The 25,011-nt window shown below is 42.7% G+C and overlaps 2 protein-coding genes across 5 annotated transcripts in view; both read right to left on the bottom strand.

Moving 5' to 3' along the window:
- tert (telomerase reverse transcriptase) overlaps positions 1-10,416 on the bottom strand; it is a 22,695-nt gene extending 12,279 nt beyond the window's left edge. The window contains 5 exon segments of the mRNA XM_056260475.1: positions 4,054-4,207; positions 4,839-5,025; positions 7,811-9,488; positions 10,193-10,350; positions 10,353-10,416. Of these exon segments, the coding sequence (XP_056116450.1) occupies positions 4,054-4,207; positions 4,839-5,025; positions 7,811-9,488; positions 10,193-10,350; positions 10,353-10,401 (2,226 nt within the window). The 5' untranslated portion in view covers positions 10,402-10,416.
- Positions 10,417-10,981: 565 nt separating this feature from the next.
- nup42 (nucleoporin 42) lies at positions 10,982-24,047 on the bottom strand. 4 transcript variants are annotated; one of them, XM_056260241.1, is made up of 8 exons: positions 23,825-24,047; positions 19,807-19,881; positions 19,386-19,734; positions 15,862-15,950; positions 15,573-15,649; positions 15,381-15,467; positions 12,384-12,522; positions 10,982-11,966 (listed from the first exon to the last, which is right to left on the bottom strand). In XM_056260241.1, exons 1-8 carry the CDS (start codon positions 23,952-23,954, stop codon positions 11,497-11,499), a joined length of 1,416 nt encoding a protein of 471 aa, XP_056116216.1. In that variant the 5' UTR covers positions 23,955-24,047; the 3' UTR covers positions 10,982-11,496. The 4 variants fall into 4 exon arrangements, with proteins under 4 accessions (XP_056116216.1, XP_056116214.1, XP_056116217.1 ...); XM_056260239.1 differs by having other exon boundaries at positions 19,386-19,518; positions 19,567-19,881; positions 23,825-24,045; XM_056260242.1 differs by having other exon boundaries at positions 19,386-19,518; positions 19,663-19,881; positions 23,825-24,044.
- Positions 24,048-25,011: the final 964 nt, after the last annotated feature.

Here is a 25,011-nt window from a genome sequence, read left to right as displayed (position 1 = left end):
AACATTACACAACCACACTGTTTTCACATGTAAAAAAACCCCAACTAATTATTTTTATTAACAAACATGAATAAAATGTGGTGAATATACAGTCAAATATAACCAGACATAATTTTTTATATTTTATGTGAGTGAGGATAGCAAAATCCTTATACATTCATATTGTACTAAATGTACTGCTGAGTAACGCTAGTGAGATGTGTAGCGCTAGTGAGATGTGTAACGCTAGTGAGATGCGTAACACTAGTGAGATGCGTAACGCTAGTGAGATGTGTAACGCTAGTGAGATGCGTAACACTAGTGAGATGCGTAACGCTAGTGAGATGTGTAGCGCTAGTGAGATGCGTAACGCTAGTGAGATGTGTAACGCTAGTGAGATGTGTAACACTAGTGAGATGCGTAACGCTAGTGAGATGCGTAACACTAGTGAGATGCGTAACACTAGTGAGATGTGTAACGCTAGTGAGATGTGTAACGCTAGTGAGATGTGTAACGCTAGTGAGATGCGTAACACTAGTGAGATGCGTAACGCTAGTGAGATGTGTAGCGCTAGTGAGATGTGTAACGCTAGTGAGATGCGTAACACTAGTGAGATGCGTAACGCTAGTGAGATGTGTAACACTAGTGAGATGTGTAACGCTAGTGAGATGCGTAACACTAGTGAGATGCGTAACGCTAGTGAGATGTGTAGCGCTAGTGAGATGCGTAACGCTAGTGAGATGTGTAACGCTAGTGAGATGCGTAACGCTAGTGAGATGTGTAGCGCTAGTGAGATGCGTAACGCTAGTGAGATGTGTAGCGCTAGTGTGATGCGTAACGCTAGTGAGATGTGTAACACTAGTGAGATGTGTAACGCTAGTGAGATGCGTAGCGCTAGTGAGATGCGTAACGCTAGTGAGATGTGTAGCGCTAGTGAGATGCGTAACGCTAGTGAGATGTGTAACGCTAGTGAGATGCGTAGCGCTAGTGAGATGCGTAGCGCTAGTGAGATGTGTAGCGCTAGTGAGATGCGTAACGCTAGTGAGATGCGTAACGCGTAGCGCTAGTGAGATGTGTAACACTAGTGAGATGTGTAACACTAGTGAGATGTGTAACACTAGTGAGATGTGTAACACTAGTGAGATGCGTAACGCTAGTGAGATGTGTAACGCTAGTGAGATGTGTAACGCTAGTGAGATGTGTAACGCTAGTGAGATGTGTAACGCTAGTGAGATGCGTAACACTAGTGAGATGCGTAACGCTAGTGAGATGTGTAGCGCTAGTGAGATGCGTAACGCTAGTGAGATGCGTAGCGCTAGTGAGATGTGTAGCGCTAGTGAGATGCGTAACGCTAGTGAGATGCGTAACGCGTAGCGCTAGTGAGATGTGTAACACTAGTGAGATGTGTAACACTAGTGAGATGTGTTGTAACGCTAGTGAGATGCGTAACGCTAGTGAGATGGGTAACGCTAGTGAGATGTGTAACGCTAGTGAGATGTGTAACGCTAGTGAGATGTGTAACACTAGTGAGATGTGTAGCGCTAGTGAGATGTGTAACACTAGTGAGATGTGTAACGCTAGTGAGATGTGTAACACTAGTGAGATGCGTAACACTAGTGAGATGCGTAACGCTAGTGAGATGAGTAACACTAGTGAGATGTGTAACACTAGTGAGATGTGTAACGCTAGTGAGATGAGTAACACTAGTGAGATGAGTAACACTAGTGAGATGCGTAACACTAGTGAGATGAGTAACGCTAGTGAGATGAGTAACACTAGTGAGATGTGTAACACTAGTGAGATGCGTAACGCTAGTGAGATGAGTAACACTAGTGAGATGTGTAACACTAGTGAGATGAGTAACACTAGTGAGATGCGTAACACTAGTGAGATGCGTAACGCTAGTGAGATGCGTAACGCTAGTGAGATGTGTAACGCTAGTGAGATGTGTAACGCTAGTGAGATGCGTAACACTAGTGAGATGCGTAACACTAGTGAGATGCGTAACACTAGTGAGATGTGTAACACTAGTGAGATGAGTAACACTAGTGAGATGCGTAACACTAGTGAGATGTGTAACGCTAGTGAGATGTGTAATGCTAGTGAGATGCGTAACACTAGTGAGATGCGTAACGCTAGTGAGATGCGTAACGCTAGTGAGATGCGTAACGCTAGTGAGATGCGTAACGCTAGTGAGATGCGTAACGCTAGTGAGATGCGTAACGCTAGTGAGATGCGTAACGCTAGTGAGATGCGTAACGCTAGTGAGATGCGTAACTCTATTGAGATGTGTAACACTAGTGAGATGCGTAACGCTAGTGAGATGCGTAACGCTAGTGAGATGCGTAACGCTAGTGAGATGCGTAACGCTAGTGAGATGCGTAACACTAGTGAGATGCGTAACGCTAGTGAGATGCGTAACACTAGTCAGATGCGTAACGCTAGTGAGATGCGTAACGCTAGTGAGATGCGTAACGCTAGTGAGATGCGTAACGCTAGTGAGATGCGTAACGCTAGTGAGATGCGTAACGCTAGTGAGATGCGTAACACTAGTCAGATGTGTAGCGCTAGTGAGATGCGTAACGCTAGTGAGATGCGTAACACTAGTGAGATGTGTAACGCTAGTGAGATGCGTAACGCTAGTGAGATGCGTAACGCTAGTGAGATGCGTAACACTAGTGAGATGCGTAACACTAGTGAGATGTGTAACGCTAGTGAGATGCGTAACACTAGTGAGATGCGTAACGCTAGTGAGATGCGTAACACTAGTGAGATGTGTAGCGCTAGTGAGATGTGTAACGCTAGTGAGATGCGTAACGCTAGTGAGATGCGTAACGCTAGTGAGATGCGTAACGCTAGTGAGATGCGTAACGCTAGTGAGATGCGTATCTCTATTGAGATGTGTAACGCTAGTGAGATGCGTAACGCTAGTGAGATGTGTAACGCTAGTGAGATGCGTATCTCTATTGAGATGTGTAACGCTAGTGAGATGCGTAACGCTAGTGAGATGTGTAACGCTAGTGAGATGCGTAACGCTAGTGAGATGTGTAACGCTATTGAGATGTGTAACACTAGTGAGATGCGTAACGCTAGTGAGATGTGTAACGCTAGTGAGATGCGTATCTCTATTGAGATGTGTAACGCTAGTGAGATGCGTAACGCTAGTGAGATGTGTAACGCTAGTGAGATGCGTATCTCTATTGAGATGTGTAACGCTAGTGAGATGCGTAACGCTAGTGAGATGCGTAACGCTAGTGAGATGCGTAACGCTAGTGAGATGCGTATCTCTATTGAGATGTGTAACGCTAGTGAGATGCGTAACGCTAGTGAGATGTGTAACGCTAGTGAGATGCGTAACGCTAGTGAGATGTGTAACGCTAGTGAGATGCGTAACGCTAGTGAGATGTGTAACGCTAGTGAGATGCGTATCTCTATTGAGATGTGTAACGCTAGTGAGATGTGTAACGCTAGTGAGATGTGTAGCGCTAGAGAGATGTGTAACGCTAGTGAGATACGTAACGCTAGTGAGATGTGTAACGCTAGTGAGATGCGTAACGCTAGTGAGATGTGTAACGCTAGTGAGATGCGTATCTCTATTGAGATGTGTAACGCTAGTGAGATGTGTAACGCTAGTGAGATGTGTAGCGCTAGTGAGATGTGTAACGCTAGTGAGATACGTAACGCTAGTGAGATGAGTAGCGCTAGTGAGATGTGTAACGCTAGTGAGATACGTAACACTAGTGAGATGAGTAGCGCTAGTGAGATGTGTAACACTAGTGAGATGTGTAACACTAGTGAGATGAGTAGCGCTAGTGAGATGTGTAACACTAGTGAGATGAGTAGCGCTAGTGAGATGTGTAACACTAGTGAGATGTGTAACACTAGTGAGATGTGTAACACTAGTGAGATGAGTAGCGCTAGTGAGATGTGTAACACTAGTGAGATGTGTAACACTAGTGAGATGTGTAACACTAGTGAGATGTGTAACGCTAGTGAGATGTGTAACGCTAGTGAGATGTGTAACGCTAGTGAGATGTGTAACACTAGTGAGATGTGTAACACTAGTGAACGCACCTGCAGGGACTCTCTGCTCCCCGTGAGTCGAGTGATGGGCCTCATGCTGCTCACCTTCGGGATGAACCGGATTCGGGATGTTACCGTGGTCTTCGGGAACTTCAGGGCCTGAGACGGAGACAGGGCCCTCCACTGGCCCTTAGACAGATGAACACTGACAACAAACAGATCAGGACCAGAATCAAACATTAGCACACTGATGAACATTTCTCAAAAATATAGCTCATTAAATACTTTTCAGAGTACAATAATATTAAACAAAACAGGTCATATTTCTCATTGCAGTTATACAATCAGGTTCAGAGAGTTTTAAATATTAAGCATTAATTAGATTCAGTACAAACAATACTACCAGTAGTACAATAATATATATAATATTTATAGAAAACATTTTAAAATAACTTTTCAAGTTGAATATATTCAGATTTAATATAAATATGCAAACATTAATATAAATATATATACAAGATTTGTGTGTGAAAATGAATATATTTAAATATACATTTTACTTATAACTTTATTTTAAATTTAAATAATTTTCAACTAAAGGAATATACAAAATAAAAAAAAAAATCTAAGTTTAAAGGAACTTATCTATATAGTAATAAATAAATAGTATAAAAACTAATTTTATTTACAATAATCAGAAGTGAGCAAAAATGTGCTTATTTGTCATTTAAAAAAAAACATAATCCAAAAAACTGGCTTCATTTAGGGTTTCTACTCTAATACGTTTTCTTATTTCTTCCGCCGTGTGGTGCGAGTCACATGACTGCTGCGCGCACCTGAAGGCCCTGTCCTGCAGTTTGCTCCAGACCTCAGCCCTGTAGAAGCGCAGTGCGTGCTTCTGTCCCATGCTCTCGGTGACGTAGAAGAGCGCTCGCACCAGGCCCACCACGAGCCCACTGAGCGTCCAGGCCAGGAACTGAGCGCAGATCCACTCCCTGTAGCGATGCTCACTGGCGCAGTGACCTACAGCAACACACACACACACTCACTGCAAGCCTCATCACGCTCTTTACTGACATACAGGCGACAACATTTAAAGTGGATCAAAAAATGAGGGACGACAAGAACGGGTATTGTTCAAAATTCATGTATAACTTTGATGAAAGGTTTTGATCCACTTCAAATGTTGACTACTGTACTAAGGGTTGGGATTCGAGTACTTGAGGTCAGGAATCCGATACTTGTTATAAAATAAAAATGTAGATTCCTCTTATCGATTCTTTTGTGAGCATTTCAATGTGAGTTTAAAGCATTCAAGCGAGAAACTCACACATGTATCAGTATACTGGATCAGTGCAGCTCTTAAAGTGACAGAAGCCTAATATTCCTCTGCCGTCTCTATTATAACACTAATCAAACGAAAATTCACTTGTTCTTGACTGAATAACTTTTGTTACTATATTTGTAATGTTTTATTAATAAACTTGTTATTTTACATTTGATTACAGTTTCAGTACCTGGAAATCTTAAAACACTGTTTAGTTGTGTCTATTTGCTGCGATTGCTCATTTTTTATTTATCCTTTTTTAATTGCTGAGTGTTTATTGTCTTTAATAACGCTTGAAGTGTACAGGTCCTTCTCAAAAAATTAGCATATTGTGATAAAGTTCATTATTTTCCATAATGTAATGATAAAAATTAAACTTCCATATATTTTAGATTCATTGCACACCAACTGAAATATTTCAGGTCTTTTATTGTTTTAATACTGATGATTTTGGCATACAGCTCATGAAAACCCAAAATTCCTGTCTCAAAAAATTAGCATATCATGAAAAGGGTCTCTAAACGAGCTATTAACCTAATCATCTGAATCAACTAATTAACTCTAAACACCTGCAAAAGATTCCTGAGGCTTTTAAAAACTCCCAGCCTGTTTCATTACTCAAAACCGCAATCATGGGTAAGACTGCCGACCTGACTGCTGTCCAGAAGGCCATCATTGACACCCTCAAGCAAGAGGGTAAGACAGAAAGAAATTTCTGAACAAATAGGCTGTTCCCAGAGTGCTGTATGAAGGCACCTCAGTGGGAAGTCTGTGGGAAGGAAAAAGTGTGGCAAAAGACGCTGCACAACGAGAAGAGGTGACCGGACCCTGAGGAAGATTGTGGAGTAGGACCGATTCCAGACCTTGGGGGACCTGCGGAAGCAGTGGACTGAGTCTGGAGTAGAAACATCCAGAGCCACCGTGCACAGGCGTGTGCAGGAAATGGGCTACAGGTGCCGCATTCCCCAGGTCAAGCCACTTTTGAACCAGAAATAGCGGCAGAAGCGCCTGACCTGGGCTACAGAGAAGCAGCACTGGACTGTTGCTCAGTTTTGCATGTCATTCGGAAATCAAGGTGCCAGAGTCTGGAGGAAGACTGGGGAGAAGGAAATGCCAAAATGCCTGAAGTCCAGTGTCAAGTACCCACACTCAGTGATGGTCTGGGGTGCCATGTCAGCTGGTGGTGTTGGTCCACTGTGTTTTATCAAGGGCAGGGTCAATGCAGCTAGCTATCAGGAGATTTTGGCGCACTTCATGCTTCCATCTGCTGAAAAGCTTTATGGAGATGAAGATTTCATTTTTCAGCACGACCTGGCACCTGCTCACAGTGCCAAAACCACTGATAAATGGTTTACTGACCATGGTATTACTGCGCTCAATTGGCCTGCCAACTCTCCTGACCTGAACCCCATAGAGAATCTCTGGGATATTGTGAAGAGAAAGTTGAGAGATGCAAGACCCAACACTCTGGATGAGCTTAAGGCCGCTATCGAAGCATCCTGGGCCTCCATAACACCTCAGCAGTGCCACAGGCTGATTGCCTCCATGCCACGCCGCATTGAAGCAGTCATTTCTGCAAAAGGATTCCTGACCAAGTATTGACTATTGAGTGCATAACTGAACATAATTATTTAAAGGTTGACTTTTTTTTTTTGTATTAAAAACACTTCTTTTATTGGTCGGATGAAATATGCTAATTTTTTGAGACAGGAATTTTGGGTTTTCATGAGCTGTATGCCAAAATCATCAGTATTAAACCAATAAAAGACCTGAAATATTTCAGTTGGTGTGCAATGAATCTAAAATATATGAAAGTTTAATTTTTATCATTACATTATGGAAAATAATTAACTTTATCACAATATGCTTATTTTTTGAGAAGGACCTGTATATTAGTTCGGCAAGTTGTGTTTAAACCGCAGGCAAACGCTGCTTGTGTAAGTGTTCTTTAGCTGATGATTTCTGCTCATGATATTCAGACACAATTACATGTTCTGCAACAAGACTAAATGTGAATGATATCCAAGTTTTTTTAACGTTATTGGAATCGCAATTAGGAATCGTAATTGATAAACAGAATCGAAATCGGTATCGTTAAAAATAAAAAAAAGTGATAAAAAAAATCAAACGATACCCAACCCTAGATATACTATCATAGTTTTTATTAATATTAGCAATTAACTAATTAAATTTTTTTTAGTAATTAGTTTGTCATTCTGTTGAGTATTTTTGTCATTTTTTAATATGCTTATTTTTAGTTATTTTAGTACTTCAAATAAATGAATGATGAACTTTGTCTTGGCAACTAGCTGAAATATAGTTTTTTAAAATTATTTCAAGTAATGAAAATGTTTTGTTATGGTTTTAGTTTTAGTAAACGATAACAAACCTGCATAACACAAAAAACATCCAGTATGTTTGGCTTCAAACAACCAAAGTTATAATAAATAATAGTTACGAATAAAGGCGTTAAAGACACACGTTTCTTGAGTCCCAGCCAATGGCAGGCCTTAACCTTCATCTTCCACATCAGCTGGTCCAACGGGAGGCGCTCAAATTTCCCAAGACGCAGGAAGTTCTTCACATTGGACAGGAAGTGAAGCCGATTTTCCTGGGTTCCCCAAAGTTCCTCAGGAACAACGTAAAGCAAACATTCCCTCACAAACAGATACACCCTGTACGCGGAGAAATGCGATTTGAGCAACGACTCCATGTCTTGCGCGTCTTGAGTTTCCGAGCACTTCCTGTTCAGGAACAAGCCGTACGGGCACTTCCTGTGCTGGCGTAAGAGTCGACTAAACAGGGGAACCATCGCGAAGAAGCGCTTTGGAAGTTTCTTCGGTTTACCCTGCGTGTTAAACTCTGATTGGAGGAAAATCATCCGAACGAGATCCACCCCTTGCAGACGTCTAGCCCCGCCCACATCTTTCAGTTTCCTGTTGAGCAGGAAGCTCTTCATGCCCCGCCCATTATAAAGCATGCTTAGAACGCGTATCGAGCAGTGTGACGGTCGAGGAGGGCGTTGCTCCGCGGGTTTCCAGCTCCGAGATCCGTGATTTGCGGTCGGCGGCCCGTCGGATTCATCCGTAATCACTTTTCGCTTCTTCATAACAGGATGTTTATCGTGCTTCTCGTCATCTCTTGCTCTCTTTTTCGAGTCTGTTAACGTCTTAGCATCTGTTGTGACCGTCTTAGCGTCTGTTGGGATCGTCTTAGCGTCTGTTGGGATCGTCTTAGCGTCTGTTGCACTCGTCTTAGCCTCTGTTGTGCTCGTCTTAGCGTCTCTTGCGCTCGTCTTAGCGTCTGTTGCGCTCGTCTTAGCGTCTGTTGCGCTCGTCTTAGCGTCTCTTGCGCTCGTCTTAGCGTCTCTTGCGCTCGTCTTAGCGTCTGTTGCGCTCGTCTTAGCCTCTGTTGCGCTCATCTTAGCGTCTCTTGCACTCGTCTTAGCGTCTCTTGCGCTCGTCTTAGCGTCTGTTGCGCTCGTCTTAGCGTCTGTTGCGCTCGTCTTAGCGTCTGTTGCGCTCGTCTTAGCGTCTGTTGTGACCGTCTTAGCGTCTGTTGCGCTCCTCTTAGCGTCTGTTGGGATCGTCTTAGCGTCTGTTGCGCTCGTCTTAGCGTCTCTTGAGCTCGTCTTAGCGTCTCTTGCAAAAGTCTTAGCATCTCTTGCGAAAGTCTTAGCATCTCTTGCGAAAGTCTTAGCATCTCTTGCGATCGTCTTAGCGTCTCTTGCGCTCATCTTAACATCTCTTGTGCTCGTCTTAGCATCTCTTGCAATCGTTTTCCGCGGGATACCGGGATTTTTCTGCGTTTGAGCCGAGACGTGGCTGAGGGAAAACCCGGACCATGCGCGCGGGATTAGCCGGTCGTACACGGGCTCTCCGCACACCTGAAGCAAACACGCGGGCGGGACGGTAGCGAACACGGCGCAGTCCTGTAGCAGGTGCCGCGTGACCTCGGTTCCCAGACGCTGGTTGATCCGCTTCCACAGCTCGCTAGTGCTGATGTACGCCGCCGTCTGCGAAACGTCTCCGTGGAACCGGAACGGATCCGAACAGGCCGTCACGTCATTGCACTGATAGCCGAATCCCAGGACGTTCCTCAGCTTCTTCCGTTTAATGTGGTTTAGGGTGAACGCCAGAACCTCCGGAAGCGTGCTGAGCTGAAACAAGACACATAATATATAATTCACAGTCACACCACAGACTGAACAACATGAAGCATTGCTTGGTCACTGGTTGGGCTAAACTGGTATTATCTAATTGTGTAGTAAAATCTAACAGCTGACAGATATTCAACATAATTCATGTGTGAGAGTCTAACAGAAGGGCGGACAAAACCAGTCAAATATCCACTGATCTGAGAACTCTGAGTTCGGCTCATATTTTATTACCATTTTTTAAACTATAGCAAATAAACTGTGATAATGTGAGAAATGTTGAAGGTGTCTAAATAAATTTTGATTTGACTGTATAAATATGGATTTTTATCCTTTATTAACCCACTGAAGCCTTATGGATTACTTTTATGATGGATGGATGCGCTTATTTGCGGTAAGGTACCATTCACTCCCATTATAAAACCTGAAAAAGGATATGTTTAACCCCTTAACTGGTTTTGCTACACTAACCATAGTTTAATCATGGTATTTGTAGTAAAACTGTGGTTATAAACAAGGTAATCAATCCTCCAAGAAACATGATTAAATCATTAAGTTAAGGAACTGACATGTAATCAAGCCAATAAAGCCTTTAATACACGACTTTCTAAAGCCTTTCTAATTAAATGATCAAAACTTTGCTGAAACCCCGGTTTGTTTTGATGTGTAAACAAACGAACTGTCAGAAAGTGTTGAGTGTGAGGTACCTGTGCGGGCACGCGCTGCTGCTGTGGTGCCGTGAACGCGCATATCATCAGTCCTCTGACGAGATTTTTAAACCGCGCTCCGTCTCTTTCCTCCAGCAGAGCCGGCTTCCGTCCATCAGAGAACACAAGCCCATCTGTGAACTCCTCCAGAGTCTGCACGACTGGGTATAACGAGCGCAAAATGCCAAATACATATTTAAAACCGCCATCTGTCGCGTCGCGTCGAGACATGAGTGTGTGTGTGTGTTTGGGTTTCCCGCTTCCGGCGTTTCGGTCGTCGCGCGCTGCATCTCCACCAATCAGTCATCTGTCACATGACCCTGATGTTAGGACGAATTAATACGCAAATTAAAGCTACGTTTCTTTTTCTTCTTCTTCGAAATAACTAGAATTTAAATAATGAGCGAGTACATAAAAAAAAATAAAAAAATCCAAACCGTGTTTTGACCCTATTTTTTACAGTCTATGGTTTTGACTTACCCTAAAATTACGTTTGATTTTAGAGCTGTCGGGGCGGATTTCCCGGGAAACTGTATATTTCCATCTTTCTTCTGTCATATCCGTGTAATTATATGTGCTAATTAATTGTAATTAAATTACTTTATAAGCATGTTAAATCAGTAAATAGCAAGCAGATTGTCAAAACAATATTATAACTAAATTATGACTTTACAACCACATAAACAAAATAAATGAGAAGAATGATAAATAAAAACGGTATTTAACAACAAATATTTGTAACATTTTATAATTGCATTTCATAATTTCACAAACTGAATATACTGTGTATATAGTAAATACATTTTAGTTTATTTTTAATTACATTTTTTGTTTATTATTATGCATTTTAGGCTTATTTTGAACACAGAGCACTTGCTTTTTGCAAAACATCATGGTTTTTGGACATTGTACTGGCATGATTTCTTGCAAATGAACCACAGTATTCTTTAAAGTATGATGTAAATACTTTTGTAAATAAATAAGAGAATCATTCAGTACCATGGTTTTGATACCATCGATGTACTATGGCACAGCAATAAGGGATTGTACGCAGCAAATGCTATTCGAATGCACTTTTTCATTGTCGGATAGATAAATTGTATTTGTTAATATTACTTCATATGCACTATCATTGAGATTGACCATGATTTACCATCACTGTACCATGGTACCAAGCATTTTTACCCACAATGCAATTTCAGTAGTTGAACTAAAACACAAAAACTCACTGTCTTGGTCTATAAACATGTTTATTAATATAGCATTAAAAAAGATGAGGCCGTTCACAGAGCCCAGAGTCCGTGTTAGACCATGAGGAGGTCAGCAGGAGGAGGTTTGAGAGGGATCTGACCCAGAGTAAAGCGTTTGCCTGTGAACTCCTTCAGTTCTTCGGCTGTCAGGTCACTCTGGGCCGTGAACAGACTGTCTCTTGAACTCCCAGCAGAATCTGCAGCTCCACTGAACACACCGCTGCTCTGACCGAAGCCACTGCCCGCGACCGGCGCCGAGGACCCGAACCCGGAGCCCAATCCTCCCGCAGACGTCTTGAAACTGAACCCGGCTGCTGAGCTGGGCTTATTTTCTGCAGCTTGTGGTGCAAAAGAAAAGGTGGTCACAGACGGAGCGGGACTGCCGAAACCCGGTGCCGTCTGAGCAGTGCTGAACACAGCGTCTCCAAACCTAGGTGCATTCTGGGTAGTATGTGAAGCTCCGAAGTCAGTTTTGGACGAGGCAAAGCTGAAGTTGCTGCTGCTCTGAGAGCCGGAACCAAACCCTGAGAAAACAATATAGTGGTTTACCAAAACATATAGGATAAAAAAAAAAAATATTTCCTATTTTCAAAGAGTTGATAGGTTTTATTTAAATTTACCGGCATATCAGCTCCAAACAATACAAAACATTTGATTAAATTTTAACTAGTGCTGGGCAATGATTAATCGCATCCAAAATAAAAGTCTGTGTTTACATAATATATGTGTGTGTACTGTGTATAATTATTTTGTATATATAAATACACACACGCATGTATACATTTAAGAAAAAAATTTTATTTATTTGTTTTGTTTTTTAACCTCTAGATAGCCAAAATCAGAGTGTACCTTTAACACTGTTATTATGATTAATAATAACAGTGTTTATTAATAATAACAGTGTTTTCCTGTTTATTACTGTGAAGAAATCCAGAACAAACCTCCTGCTCCAAAGCCAGATGTTGGCGTTGATGATGATGTGGTTCCAAACCCCGATGGTGTCGAAGCGAACCCCTGCGATGGTGTCGAAGCGAACCCCTGCGATGGCGTCTGGGAACTGGAGTTATTCAGCTCTGAGATCTGAGGACATCAATAACACGGTTCATTACACGGCTCTGTGGAATAGTCAAGTCGCCTTCATTTATACAGCGCTTTTAACAATATGGATCGTTTCAAAGCAGCTTGACAGTTATAATATTACAGTGGAAATTACAGTACATTGGAAATTACAGTAACAGATTGTTTTGGCTTTACATTTGAATACTTGATTCTGATTGGTCAATTGCTCTATCCAGCGGTGTGATATTCCTAGATAACAGCCGCTGAGAACAGAAACACAGGCTCATCCGGGTCACTGAAGACAGCAGCGATATACACTCACCTAAAGGATTATTAGGAACACCATACTAATACTGTGTTTGACCCCCTTTCGCCTTCAGAACTGCCTTAATTCTACGTGGCATTGATTCAACAAGGTGCTGAAAGCATTCTTTAGAAATGTTGGCCCATATTGATGGGATAGCATCTTGCAGTTGATGGAGATTTGTGGGATGCACATCCAGGGCACGAAGCTCCCGTTCCACCACATCCCAAAGATGCTCTATTGGGTTGAGATCTGGTGACTGTGGGGGCCATTTTAGTACAGTGAACTCATTGTCATGTTCAAGAAACCAATTTGAAATGATTGGAGCTTTGTGACATGGTGCATTATCCTGCTGGAAGTAGCCATCAGAGGATGGGTACATGGTGGCCATAAAGGGATGGACATGGTCAGAAACAATGCTCAGGTAGGCCGTGGCATTTAAACGATGCCCAATTGGCACTAAGGGGCCTAAAGTGTGCCAAGAAAACATCCCCCACACCATTACACCACCACCACCAGCCTGCACAGTGGTAACAAGGCATGATGGATCCATGTTCTCAGTCTGTTTACGCCAAATTCTGACTCTACCATCTGAATGTCTCAACAGAAATCGAGACTCATCAGACCAGGCAACATTTTTCCAGTCTTCAACTGTCCAATTTTGGTGAGCTCTTGCAAATTGTAGCCTCTTTTTCCTATTTGTAGTGGAGATGAGTGGTACCCGGTGGGGTCTTCTGCTGTTGTAGCCCATCCGCCTCAAGGTTGTGCGTGTTGTGGCTTCACAAATGCTTTGCTGCATACCTCGGTTGTAACGAGTGGTTATTTCAGTCAAAGTTGCTCTTCTATCAGCTTGAATCAGTCGGCCCATTCTCCTCTGACCTCTAGCATCAACAAGGCATTTTCGGCCACAGGACTGCCGCATACTGGATGTTTTTCCCTTTTCACACCATTCTTTGTAAACCCTAGAAATGGTTGTGCGTGAAAATCCCAGTAACTGAGCAGATTGTGAAATACTCAGACCGGCCCGTCTGGCACCAACAACCATGCCACGCTCAAAATTGCTTAAATCACCTTTCTTTCTCATTCTGACATTCAGTTTGGAGTTCAGGAGATTGTCTTGACCAGGACCACACCCCTAAATGCATTGAAGCAACTGCCATGTGATTGGTTGATTAGATAATTGCATTAATGAGAAACTGAACAGGTGTTCCTAATAATCCTTTAGGTGAGTGTACGCTCCCTAGGAAAGGGTTTTCTTCATGGAAGTTTTGCTTTTGGTGAGCTAATTAAATATTAAAACTCAGTCAAATCAATATTTTGTGTAGAGTAATTTAATTATGCCATCCTGTATTGTGGACTCGCTCTCTCTTGTTTCAAACAAACGCAGCGGCGGCCATTTTGTGACTATTGTTTTGTACACTGTTGGATTATGAGATACAAACAGGTACGATTTTAAAACAGTTTAATCTGAAATCAATATCTCTAATCTCCATAATTATTAATGTGGTGAAATGCTGTGTAATAAGTGTATGACTGTAAACCAGATCTCCTAAATGTTCCTCTAGTCTGAACTCGCCGCTGAAACTGCTCCGCGAAGCTTTGCGTTTAAAGACCTAATACAATATTTCAACTCAGATCAATATTTCGTGTCTTATTATTTACTTATGTGCAAGTAGCCGTGTAATAAGCGGGATAATGTACATCAAGCCGGTTGTTATCTCAGAATAAACCCCTTCAGGTGTGTGTGTGTGTGTGTGTGTGTCTCAGAATAAACCCCTTCAGGTGTGTGTGTGTGATCTCAGAATAAACCCCTTCAGGTGTGTGTGTGTGTGTGTGTGTGTGTCTCAGAATAAACCCCTTCAGGTGTGTGTGTGTCTCTCAGAATAAACCCCTTCAGGTGTGTGTGTGTGTGTGTCTCTCAGAATAAACCCCTTCAGGTGTATGTGTGTGTGTGTGTGAGATCTCAGAATAAACCCCTTCAGGTGTGTGTGTGTGTGTGTGTGATCTCAGAATAAACCCCTTCAGGTGTGTGTGTGTGTGTGTGTGTGTGTGTGTGTGTTTCTCAGAATAAACCCCTTCAGGTGTGTGTGTGTGTGTGATCTCAGAATAAACCCCTTCAGGTGTGTGTGTGTGTGTGTGTGTGTGTTTCTCAGAATAAACCCCTTCAGGTGTGTGTGTGTGTGTGTGTGTGAGATCTCAGAATAAACCCCTTCAGGTGTGTGTGTGTGATCTCAGAATAAACCCCTTCAGGTGTGTGTGTGTGTGTGTGTTTCTCAGAATAAACCCCTTCAGGTGTGTGTGTGAGATCTCAGAATAAACCCCTTCAGGTGTGTGTGTGTGTGTGTGTGTGTGTGTGTGTGATCTCAGAATAAACCCCTTCAGGTGTGTGTGTGTGTGTGTGTGTGTGTGTGTGTGTGTGTGAGATCTCAGAATAACCCCTTCAGGCTGACGAAGACCTGATCCTGATCACCCTGTCGGGTTTATTCTGATAGAACAACCGGCTGGATGTACATTATCCCTTACTTAAACTCCTTCCGTCCATCCGGTTTAATGCAAGTGAGAAACATCATCTTACCACACTGATCTGGGTGGAGCTGCTCATGGTCCGCAGCTCCTGAACTCTGCTACTCCATTGGTTGGCCAGCAATTGGACTGAGTTCACCTGAAACACCACACAGGATTACATGAGATGCTCAGATTCAGCATCATGGGAAATAAAGTCTCTTGAATCTGCTCATTCATTAAAGAAGTAAAGTGGTAATCTTACATAAGGCTGTATATCACCAGACGCTCGGCAGGAGTAATATTCCTGTCTCAGCTCCTCTGGAGACAAGTCAACAAACCCTGCAAAATATCAAGAATAATATGAATAAGATTAACAAATATAAAGATAAAAACCTCCCGTTGTCGAACTGCAAAATAATGCAGGAGCTTAGTGCCAGCAGCAGGTCATGTTTGTCAGACATTTTCTCATTTGTCTGCAAAACCTAGCAGCTCATATTTACTTGAAAGGTAAAAGACTGACAGACTGTGATGAGTCTGTGTGCTAAACTGACCTGAGATCTGGCCGTTGTGGACCGAATAACATGAAAACAGCCACTGACCAGAAGTCTGCCAGACCTCCATGTCTGTCTGGATTGTATCCCTGAAATACAAATATGCATGTGTATCAATGATCTCTTTATACAGTGCATCCGGAAAAGTATTTACAGCGCTTCACTTTTTCCACATTTTGTTATGTTACAGCCTAATTCCAAAATGGAAGGTACAATAAATGACGTACAACCCAGAAGCGCTGCGCTGTTACACTACATGAACTCACTCGAGGCCCACAGAGAGGAAAATAAATAGTTGAATGAAGTCGTTATTTTTGTGTTTTTTTGCGCACAAAAAGTGTTCTCGTCGCTTGATAAACTTAAGGTTGAGCCACTGTAGTCACTCGGACTATTTTAACGATGGCTTTAATAACTTTTCTGGACAGGCAAGTTTCAATCCCTTAGGAGTGAGACAGCTCTCAGATGTAATCAAAAATATCTTAATTTGTGTCCTGAAGATGAACGAAAGTCTTACGGGGTTGGAACAACATGAGGGAGAGTAATTACTGACAGAACTTTCATTTTTGGGTGAACTATCCCTTTAAGCTCCATCATATTGGATGGGGAGTGTCGGTGCACAGCCATTTTCAGATCACTCCAGAGATGTTCAATCGGGTTCAAGTGTGGGCTCTGGCTGGGCCACTGAAGGACATATCCAGCCGGTTGTTATCTCAGAATAAACCCCTTCAGGCTGATGACATTCACAGAGTTGTCCCGTAGCCACTCCTGTGTTATCTTGGCTGTGTGCTCAGGGTCGTTGTCCTGTTGGAAGAGGAACCGTCGCCCCAGTCTGAGGTCCAGAGCGCTCTGGAGCAGGTTTTCATCAAGGATGTCTCTGTACATTGCTAAACTCATCTTTCCCTCGATCCGGACTAGTCTCCCGGTTCGTGCCGCTGAAAAACCTCCCCACAGCTGATGCTGCCCCCACCAGGCCTCACTGTAGGGACGGTATTGGCCAGGTGATGAGCGGCGCCTGCTTTCCTCCAGACATGAAGCTTGCCATTCAGGTCAAAGAGTTCAATCTTTGTTTCATCAGACCAGATCATTTTGTTTCTCAACATGTGCCGTGTTTCCACCGAAATTACCCGGAACAATTTGTCCCAGGAACTTTTTTTCCAGAAACTTTTCCCCTCCCAGACCTGTTGCTACCCGTGTTTCCACCACGGTCTAAAGTAGAGTGAAGATTAGGCAAATTACTCCGGTGACGTAAGACTGCACGCTACTTTACAGTTCCCGCTGGATTTCTTCCTCTAAATTTAAGCTTAATATAGCCTGAACCTCGTCGTTGGTCCATCGGTCGTATTTTTTAAACTCCATTGTTGATTCGAATAGCAAACAACTGTTACTGCATCAAATGTTACATAAAATAAAATTCTGCGTGGAGTCAACCAATCAAAATGCGGCATGAACTCAACCAATCAGCATGTTCAGCACCCAAGCCCCAACCCTGAAAGTTCCTGAACTTTGAAAAGGTACTACCTCGGAAGAAGGGACTTTCGGAGGGGGAAATATTTACCAGGAACTTCATTTAGATTTAAATTCATCCTGGGGAAAGTTCCTGTGGTGGAAACACACCGAGTACCATCCCAAAGTCCCTAGTTCCTGGGGAAAGTTCCTGTGGTGGAAACACACCGAGTACCATCCCAAAGTCCCTAGTTCCTGGGGAGAGTTCCTGTGGTGGAAACACACCGAGTACCAGCCCAAAGTCCCTAGTTCCTGGGGAGAGTTCCTGTGGTGAAAACACACCGAGTACCAGCCCAAAGTCCCTAGTTCCTGGGGAGAGTTCCTGTGGTGGAAACACACCGAGTACCAGCCCAAAGTCCCTAGTTCCTGCGGAGAGTTCCTGTGGTGGAAACACACCGAGTACCAGCCCAAAGTCCCTAGTTCCTGGGGAGAGTTCCTGTGGTGGAAACACACCGAGTACCAGTCCAAAGTCCCTAGTTCCTGGGGAGAGTTCCTGTGGTGGAAACACACCGAGTACCAGCCCAAAGTCCCTAGTTCCTGGGGAGAGTTCCTGTGGTGGAAACACACAGAGTACCAGCCCAAAGTCCCTAGTTCCTGCGGAGAGTTCCTGTGGTGGAAACACACCGAGTACCAGCCCAAAGTCCCTAGTTCCTGGGGAGAGTTCCTGTGGTGGAGACACACCAAGTACCAGCCCAAAGTCCCTAGTTCCTGGGGAGAGTTCCTGTGGTGGAAACACACCGAGTACCAGCCCAAAGTCCCTAGTTCCTGGGGAAAGTTCCTGCTGTGGAAATACACAGAGTACCACCCCAAAGTCCTTCAGGTGCCTTTTGGCAAACTCCAGACGGGCTGTGTACCTTTAACTGAGGATTGGCCTCCGTCTGGCCATTCTACCTTATACAGGCCTAAATTTGGTGGAGAGCTGCAGAGATGGTTGTTCTTCTGGAAGGTTCTCCTCTCTCCACTGTTACCTCATTTCCACCCAAAAAGAACTGGTTCGGAACGGGTGCTGGTTCAAAGTTGGTTCAACTTGCGAACCTTCTCAGAACCTGTTTGTTTTTTCACTGACTAGAGAGCCCAGCGACCGACGTAGTTACGTCACTGTGTACGTCGTCATACGTCTTAGCTTTCCCATTCCCGTCGTGTTGTTGGTCACAATAACCCCGCCCCCAACGTAAGCATGACGTGGTGAAAGAACGGATCTAGCCCAGGAAAGAGTTGATGCCTCTTTGGAACCAATTTTCCTGGCCGAGAACCAGTTCTTTGGCTGTCGAAACACAAAGAACTGGTTCGCGAGTAGGCACCGGCTCCGAACCGGCTCTCAAAATGCTTTGGCGGAAAAGGGGTAAAGAAACGATGGAGCTCTGTTAGAGTGATCATCGGGTTCTTGGTCTCCTCCCTGACTAATGCCCTTCTCCCCTGATCGCTCAGTTTGAAAAAAAATTCAGGTCTAGGAAGAGTCCTGGTGGTCCCAAACTTTTTCAAATTGACGGATGATGGAGACCACTGTGCTCATTGGGACCTTCAATGCTGCAGAAATTTTTCTGTACCCTTCCCCAGATCTGTGCCTCGGTACAATCCTGAGACACAATTCCTTGGGCTTGGTTTGTGCTCTGACATGCACTGTTAACTGTGGGACCTTATATAGACCGGTGTGTGCCTTTCCAAATCATGTCCAATCAACTGAATTCACCACAGGTGGACTCCAATCAAGTTGTAGAAACATCTCAAGGATGATCAGTGGAAAAAGGATAACCCTGAGCTCAATTTTTTGAGTGTCATGGCAAAGGCTGTGAACAATTACATGTGATTTTTCCGTTTTTTATTTTTAATAAATTTGCAAAGATTTCAAACAAACTTCTTTCACGTTGTCATTATGGGGTATTGTTTGTAGAATCTTTAGAAAAATAATGAATTTAATCCATTTTGGAATAAGGCTGTAACATAACAAAATGTGGAAAGAGTGAAGCGCTGTGCATACAAGCAGTCCCCCCAAAAAATGCATAAGCGTAAACTGCACTTACACATGTTTTGCATTGTCATCCGTTGAGTTTTGTCCAGCTTTATCAAAGTTGCTCTGAGAGTCAAGCGCTGAGAATCTGTTCTGGTTGCTGAAGCTGAAGTTAGAGCTCTTGATGTCTCTGGACGCCCCGCCGCCTCTGTTCCAATCATTCCCGCCACTTCTGTTCCAGTCATTACCGCCACTTCTGTTCCAGTCATTAGCGCCGCCTCTGTTCGAATCATTACCGCTGCCTCGGTTCCAGTCATTACCGCCGCCTCGGTTCGAATCATTACCGCCACTTCTGTTCCAGTCATTACCGCCGCTTCTGTTCCAGTCATTACCGCCTCCTCTGTTCGAATCATTACCGCTGCCTCGGTTCCAGTCATTGCCGCCACCTCTGCTCCAGTCATTACCGCCGCCTCTGTTTGAATCATTACCGCCACGGGAGAATGAGGAGGGCTGGATGAACTCGCCCCCAGTCCGTTGAGATGGGTTTATCCACACGCGGTTCCCATAGCCTGGAACAACATGTCACTTTGGTCACTGCCGTTAACATTCACAAATTGTTAAAAAAATGGTATAAGTTATTACTGGGAGCTAAAATACACTATATTGCCAAAAGTTTATGGACGTTGCTTTGTGCACTGGTGCGCAGTCATGCTGGAACAGGAACATCCCCAAACTGTTCCCTCAAAGTTGGGAGAATGAAATTGCCCAAAATGTCTTGGTATACTGAAGCACTAAGAGTTCCTTTCACTGGAACTAAGGGGCCAACCCCTGAAAAACAACCCCACACCATAATCCCCCCTCCACCCAACTTTACACTTGGCACAATGCAGTCAAGCAAGCATCATTCTCCTGCCAAACCCCAAACCCAGACTCGTCTATCGGATTGCCAGACAGAGAAGCGTGATTCGTCACTCCAGAGAACACGTCTCCACTGCTCTAGAACCAAGTGGCGGCTTGCTTTACACCACTGCATCCCACGCTTTACCCCACTGCATCCCACGCTTTACACCACGCTTTACCCCACTGCATCCCACGCTTTACACCACTGCATCCCACGCTTTACCCCACTGTATCCCACGCTTTGCACCACTGCATCCCACGCTTTACACCACTGCATCCCACGCTTTACCCCACTGTATCCCACGCTTTGCACCACTGCATCCCACGCTTTACCCCACTGTATCCCACGCTTTGCACCACTGCATCCCACGCTTTACCCCACTGTATCCCACGCTTTGCACCACTGCATCCCACGCTTTACACCACTGCATCCCACGCTTTACCCCACTGCATCCCACGCTTTACACCACTGCATCCCACGCTTTACCCCACTGTATCCCACGCTTTGCACCACTGCATCCCACGCTTTACCCCACTGCATCCCACGCTTTACCCCACTGCATCCCTCCTGAGAGCGACCCATTCTTTCACAAATGTTTGTAGAAGCGTCTGCATGCCTAGGTGCTTTATTTTATACTGAGGCCAAGGAAGTGATTGGAACACCTGAATTCAATGATTTCGAGGGGGGTCCCAATACTTTTGGCAATATAGTGTACTTATGGCATTGTTTTACATTTTAATATACCAGTGAAAAGTTTGGACACACTTTTGATCACCATCTGATCTCAAGGTGTATATATAAGATTTTTGTTGACAAATATAATTACTGCCTATGTCATATATAGACATATACATTTGCAATTAAATTTATTCAACCCCCATTGCAAATCAGGCTTATTGGCAAAATGTACTTTCAGCTGTTTGCAATGAACAAATAAAAAAAAAAGTAATTGAAATACCTCAACACAACAAATGTTTCAAGTGGTTTCCCTAAATTTAACTGAAAATGCAACTTTTAATGACTTCTGCAGTTTCAAAATTATTCAACCCCCTGATTAGAATCCCTCACAAGAGCACAAATCTGCAAAAAAGGTATTGTCTCACTAATCAAGGGCTTCATTAGTTGCAACAGGTGTGCTTGAGCTAGAACACACAAAATACCTTTTAGGCCCTATGGATCAGCGGTATGTCTGGAGGAAGAAGAATAAAGCATATATGCTGAAATGAACATGTTAAGCATGATGGGGCTCGTGATGCTCTGCGGCTGATTTATATCCTCCGGCACTGGAAACCTGCAGCGTGTGGAAGGCAAGATGGATTCATTGAAGTATTAGGAAATCCTAGGAGAAAACATCATGCCGTCAGTGAGGAAGCTGAAGATTGGACCTTCAACAGGACAACGATCCCAAGCACACCTCAAATCCCACCAAGGCTTGGTTGCAGAAGAAGTCATGGAAGATACAGTGGCATCACAGTCTCCTGACTCGAACCCCATAGAAAACCTCTGGAGGGATTTGAAGAAGCCGCTTGCAGCACACAAACCCAAGAATATCCCTGAACTGGAGGCCATTGCTCATGAGGAACGGGCTCAGATTCCTCAGAATCTGCTGTCTGGTTCTACATCTCATTTGCAGCAGGTCATAAGAGCAAAAGGTTGTTCTACTCAGTACTAAAGATGCTTGCCATGAAGGGATTGAATAATTTTGAGACTGCCGAAGTCATTAAAAGTTGCATTTTCAGTTGAATTTGGGGAAACCACTCGAAACATTTGTTGTGTTGAGCTTTTTCAATAACTTTAGTTTGATTTGTTTGTAAACAGCTGAAAGTCGGTAGATTTTGCTAATAAACCTGATTTGCAATGGGGGTTGAGTAATTTCGATTGCATATAAATACATATAGACCAGGGATGGAAATTAGCACCCGCCACCAGCCAAATGCGGGTGATTTTGTGTTGTGGCGGCGGGTAAACTCGCTTCACCTACCGGCCACCGTGGCGGGTAAATAAAAATAGCATACTGTTTCACCCGGACGGCGGACACTTTTAGAGGAGGCACACCTTCAAACAAAATGTGGCGTTACATCGCAGGCGTAGAGGTCTGCAGAGAAAACATCATGGTGCGTTCACACCAGACGAGAATAGAGCGTCTGGCGCGAGTGATTTCAATGCAAAGACGCGTTACGCGCGTAAAAAATTCCTGCGGCGCGAATGAGGTGTAGAGCGCGCCGTGGTAGATGCGAATACGCCTCATTCGCGCGGCAAGTTCGAGCGTCTGACGCGTTCCGCGCGCATGATTTTATTGAGTGCTTTTGTGCATTCACGCGTTTGACGCGAATTCGCGTCTGCCGCCCGAGTTGAAAAATCTGAACTTTAGCGTCAATTCGCGCCGCGTTAACCAATCAGGAGCCTAGCTGCTGTCACGTGGTGAAGTATCTGGATGCTTCAATAAATTATTTTGTACTAAATGCCTGATGTGGTTCTAATGCACAACAAAGCAAATATTTTATCACATAAAACTTGATTTCAATATATGAGACATATTCATTTTGTATTGAATGCTATTTATTCCATTTCATATCTAGATTATATTAAATATTATTCTAATATAAAGGCAACCAACATACTATAGCTCATAAATCCGTGTGTGGAGAGTGTTGTGTGAGAGAAAAAAAAATCACAGGACAGGTTAATTACTTTTGGAGGCTGGCTCAATTTATCATCAAAACAAAAATAAATGACAGATTAGGTGGATGAGGCCGAGGGTGAGAGAAAGAGAAAATGTCAGTATTTAATTGAGACTTGAGATTAAATGAACTGCTTAAGTATTCTTGTAGTATTAATTTTCACATGCAGTTACACATTGTCGGTTAAAAACAAGAAAGTGGCTGGTAAAAACATTGAGTGGCTGGTAGATTTTGAAATCCACCAGCCACAGTGGCCGGTGGACAAAAAAGTTAATTTCCATCCCTGATATAGACCATAGTATTTACACAGAATTTACCTTGTGAAAACACTTTTTTAAAAAGAGTACTTATTACAGATTTAAATTTGAAAGAATATACTTAAATGTGAACTGAATTTAATGTAAAGTGCATGTCATTTGCAAATCTAATGAAAATGTATTTATTATTAAATCCAGATATTTGAACTTTACGACTCACTTAAGTACATCGTTATACGCAAATAATAAAGTTGATAATAATAAATGTTATATCAAAAACACTACAGTTAAAATTATGATTAAGTACTTTACATGTGCTTAACTATGTTAGTCAACACATTCAAATGAATACTTATTTACACTTAAAAACAGGAAAAAAGATTATTAAAATTTGCTTTAAAGTAAAACGTTTCATTTTACATGATTACAAAGTGTTCTTAAGTGTGTTAAGAAACAGTTATGGAAGTACAGTTAAGCTGCCTTTCATAGCATTAATATTATATTATATAAGACTTGAAGTACACATTCAAAGTGTTACCAGCATTATATAGTGTCCAAAAACGATGTAATCTCGATGGTGATATAGTAGTTTTGTAAGAGACAGGATGCTATCTTGCTCATGAACCACACAATCCAGTGAACTGAGAGTGTGAGAGTGTGTGTTTATGTTGACCTCCTCTGCTGGGTTGTTGTTGCTGCTGGTTTCCTCGATTATCTCCTCCTCTTCCTCCTCTCGGATGCTCATTCCAGCATTTATCTCCGTATCTACAGCGACCTTGAAGAAAGAAGCTGCACACTGCCATTTTTAAACTCTATAGACAGAAATCATGTGCTGTTGTGGTACAGTACAGAGCTTGACGCGGCTCCTCAAACGACGCGCACCAGCGTGACGCAAGGCGCACATTTTGCACGTAAACAAACTGTTTCAAAATAAAAGTCTTGATGCGGCGCTTCAAACAGCGTTTAAAGTCCCCCTATAGTCAATCATTTTATCCCTTGAAACTCATATTTGAACGTTTTTTTCCTTAAAAACTGCAGTTTTAAGGAGAAAATACTCAGCGATGGTGTTGACTTTGTACATGGTTTGTCTTAAAGCATATTAAAAACACCACACAGACAGATAAACAACATTAAAAGCTGGATTTTCACCACAGGGGGACTTTTCTTTTTTTTGGAACATTTTTCACATGAAATAAGGATCTAAACAAGGCTTTAAGTGGATTAATTTAATTTGTGGGTAAGAACTGTTTTCTGTTTTTATTTTTTTTATTTTTTCAAAAAATGTGTAGTTAGAAACTTTAAAGGTAGTAGTAGTAATAATAATAAATACCTTTCTGAGAATAACTCAATTGTTCTCTAAAATGCTTGGCATGATAGCAATGACAGCAGAACTGAGGACCGGTTTTGGTTTTAGAAAGTCACTAAATGTAAAGAAATATAAAATGAACCAAACCTAAAAGGATGCAAAGTATTTTTTTCTGATTTTAACTTTTTATACCTTTATTTAAAAGGTCAAGTTAAGAAGTCATGGTGAGGTGCACGATATAAAAAACATTGGATATTCTTTAAAAAAAAGAAAAGTATTTTAAAAAAATTGTAAACATTATTTCTAAACGTGGCACATTATTGCTATAGAAGATAATGTGTGTTATTTAAATGTTATTTTTAAAGTTATAGTGTCAGTGTGATTGAGATTATACTACAATAAACAAACACTAATAAATTTGTTATACAGTATTGGAGTTCTCTAGGGCTAGGCTATGAGTTTCTAGCCTAAATTAAATTTAAATCGAGTTTTATTAATTATAAATTACTCAATGTATGAATTGCACAATATTTGAAACGAATTAAAGCTATTCA

Source organism: Rhinichthys klamathensis, unplaced genomic scaffold, assembly GCF_029890125.1.
Source record: "Rhinichthys klamathensis goyatoka isolate OS25496 unplaced genomic scaffold, OSU_Roscu_1.1 h1tg000176l_1, whole genome shotgun sequence".
In the NCBI taxonomy this organism is placed as follows: Eukaryota; Metazoa; Chordata; class Actinopteri; order Cypriniformes; family Leuciscidae; genus Rhinichthys; species Rhinichthys klamathensis.
Note: the sequence above shows the minus strand (reverse complement) of the source record. Positions and strands in the feature narration are given on the sequence as shown.

Bases quoted from the DNA above. Each gene is read 5' to 3' on its own strand.
- nup42 (XM_056260238.1), bottom strand. From the start codon at position 23,954: ATGGCAGTGTGCAGCTTCTTTCTTCAAGGTCGCTGTAGATACGGAGAT. The intron at 15,468-15,572 runs GTAAGATTACCA...GTGGTGTTTCAG, and splicing joins CTGGTGATATACAGCCTTAT to GTGAACTCAGTCCAATTGCT. The intron at 12,523-15,380 runs GTAAGATGATGT...TGATGTCCTCAG, and splicing joins GCTCCACCCAGATCAGTGTG to ATCTCAGAGCTGAATAACTC.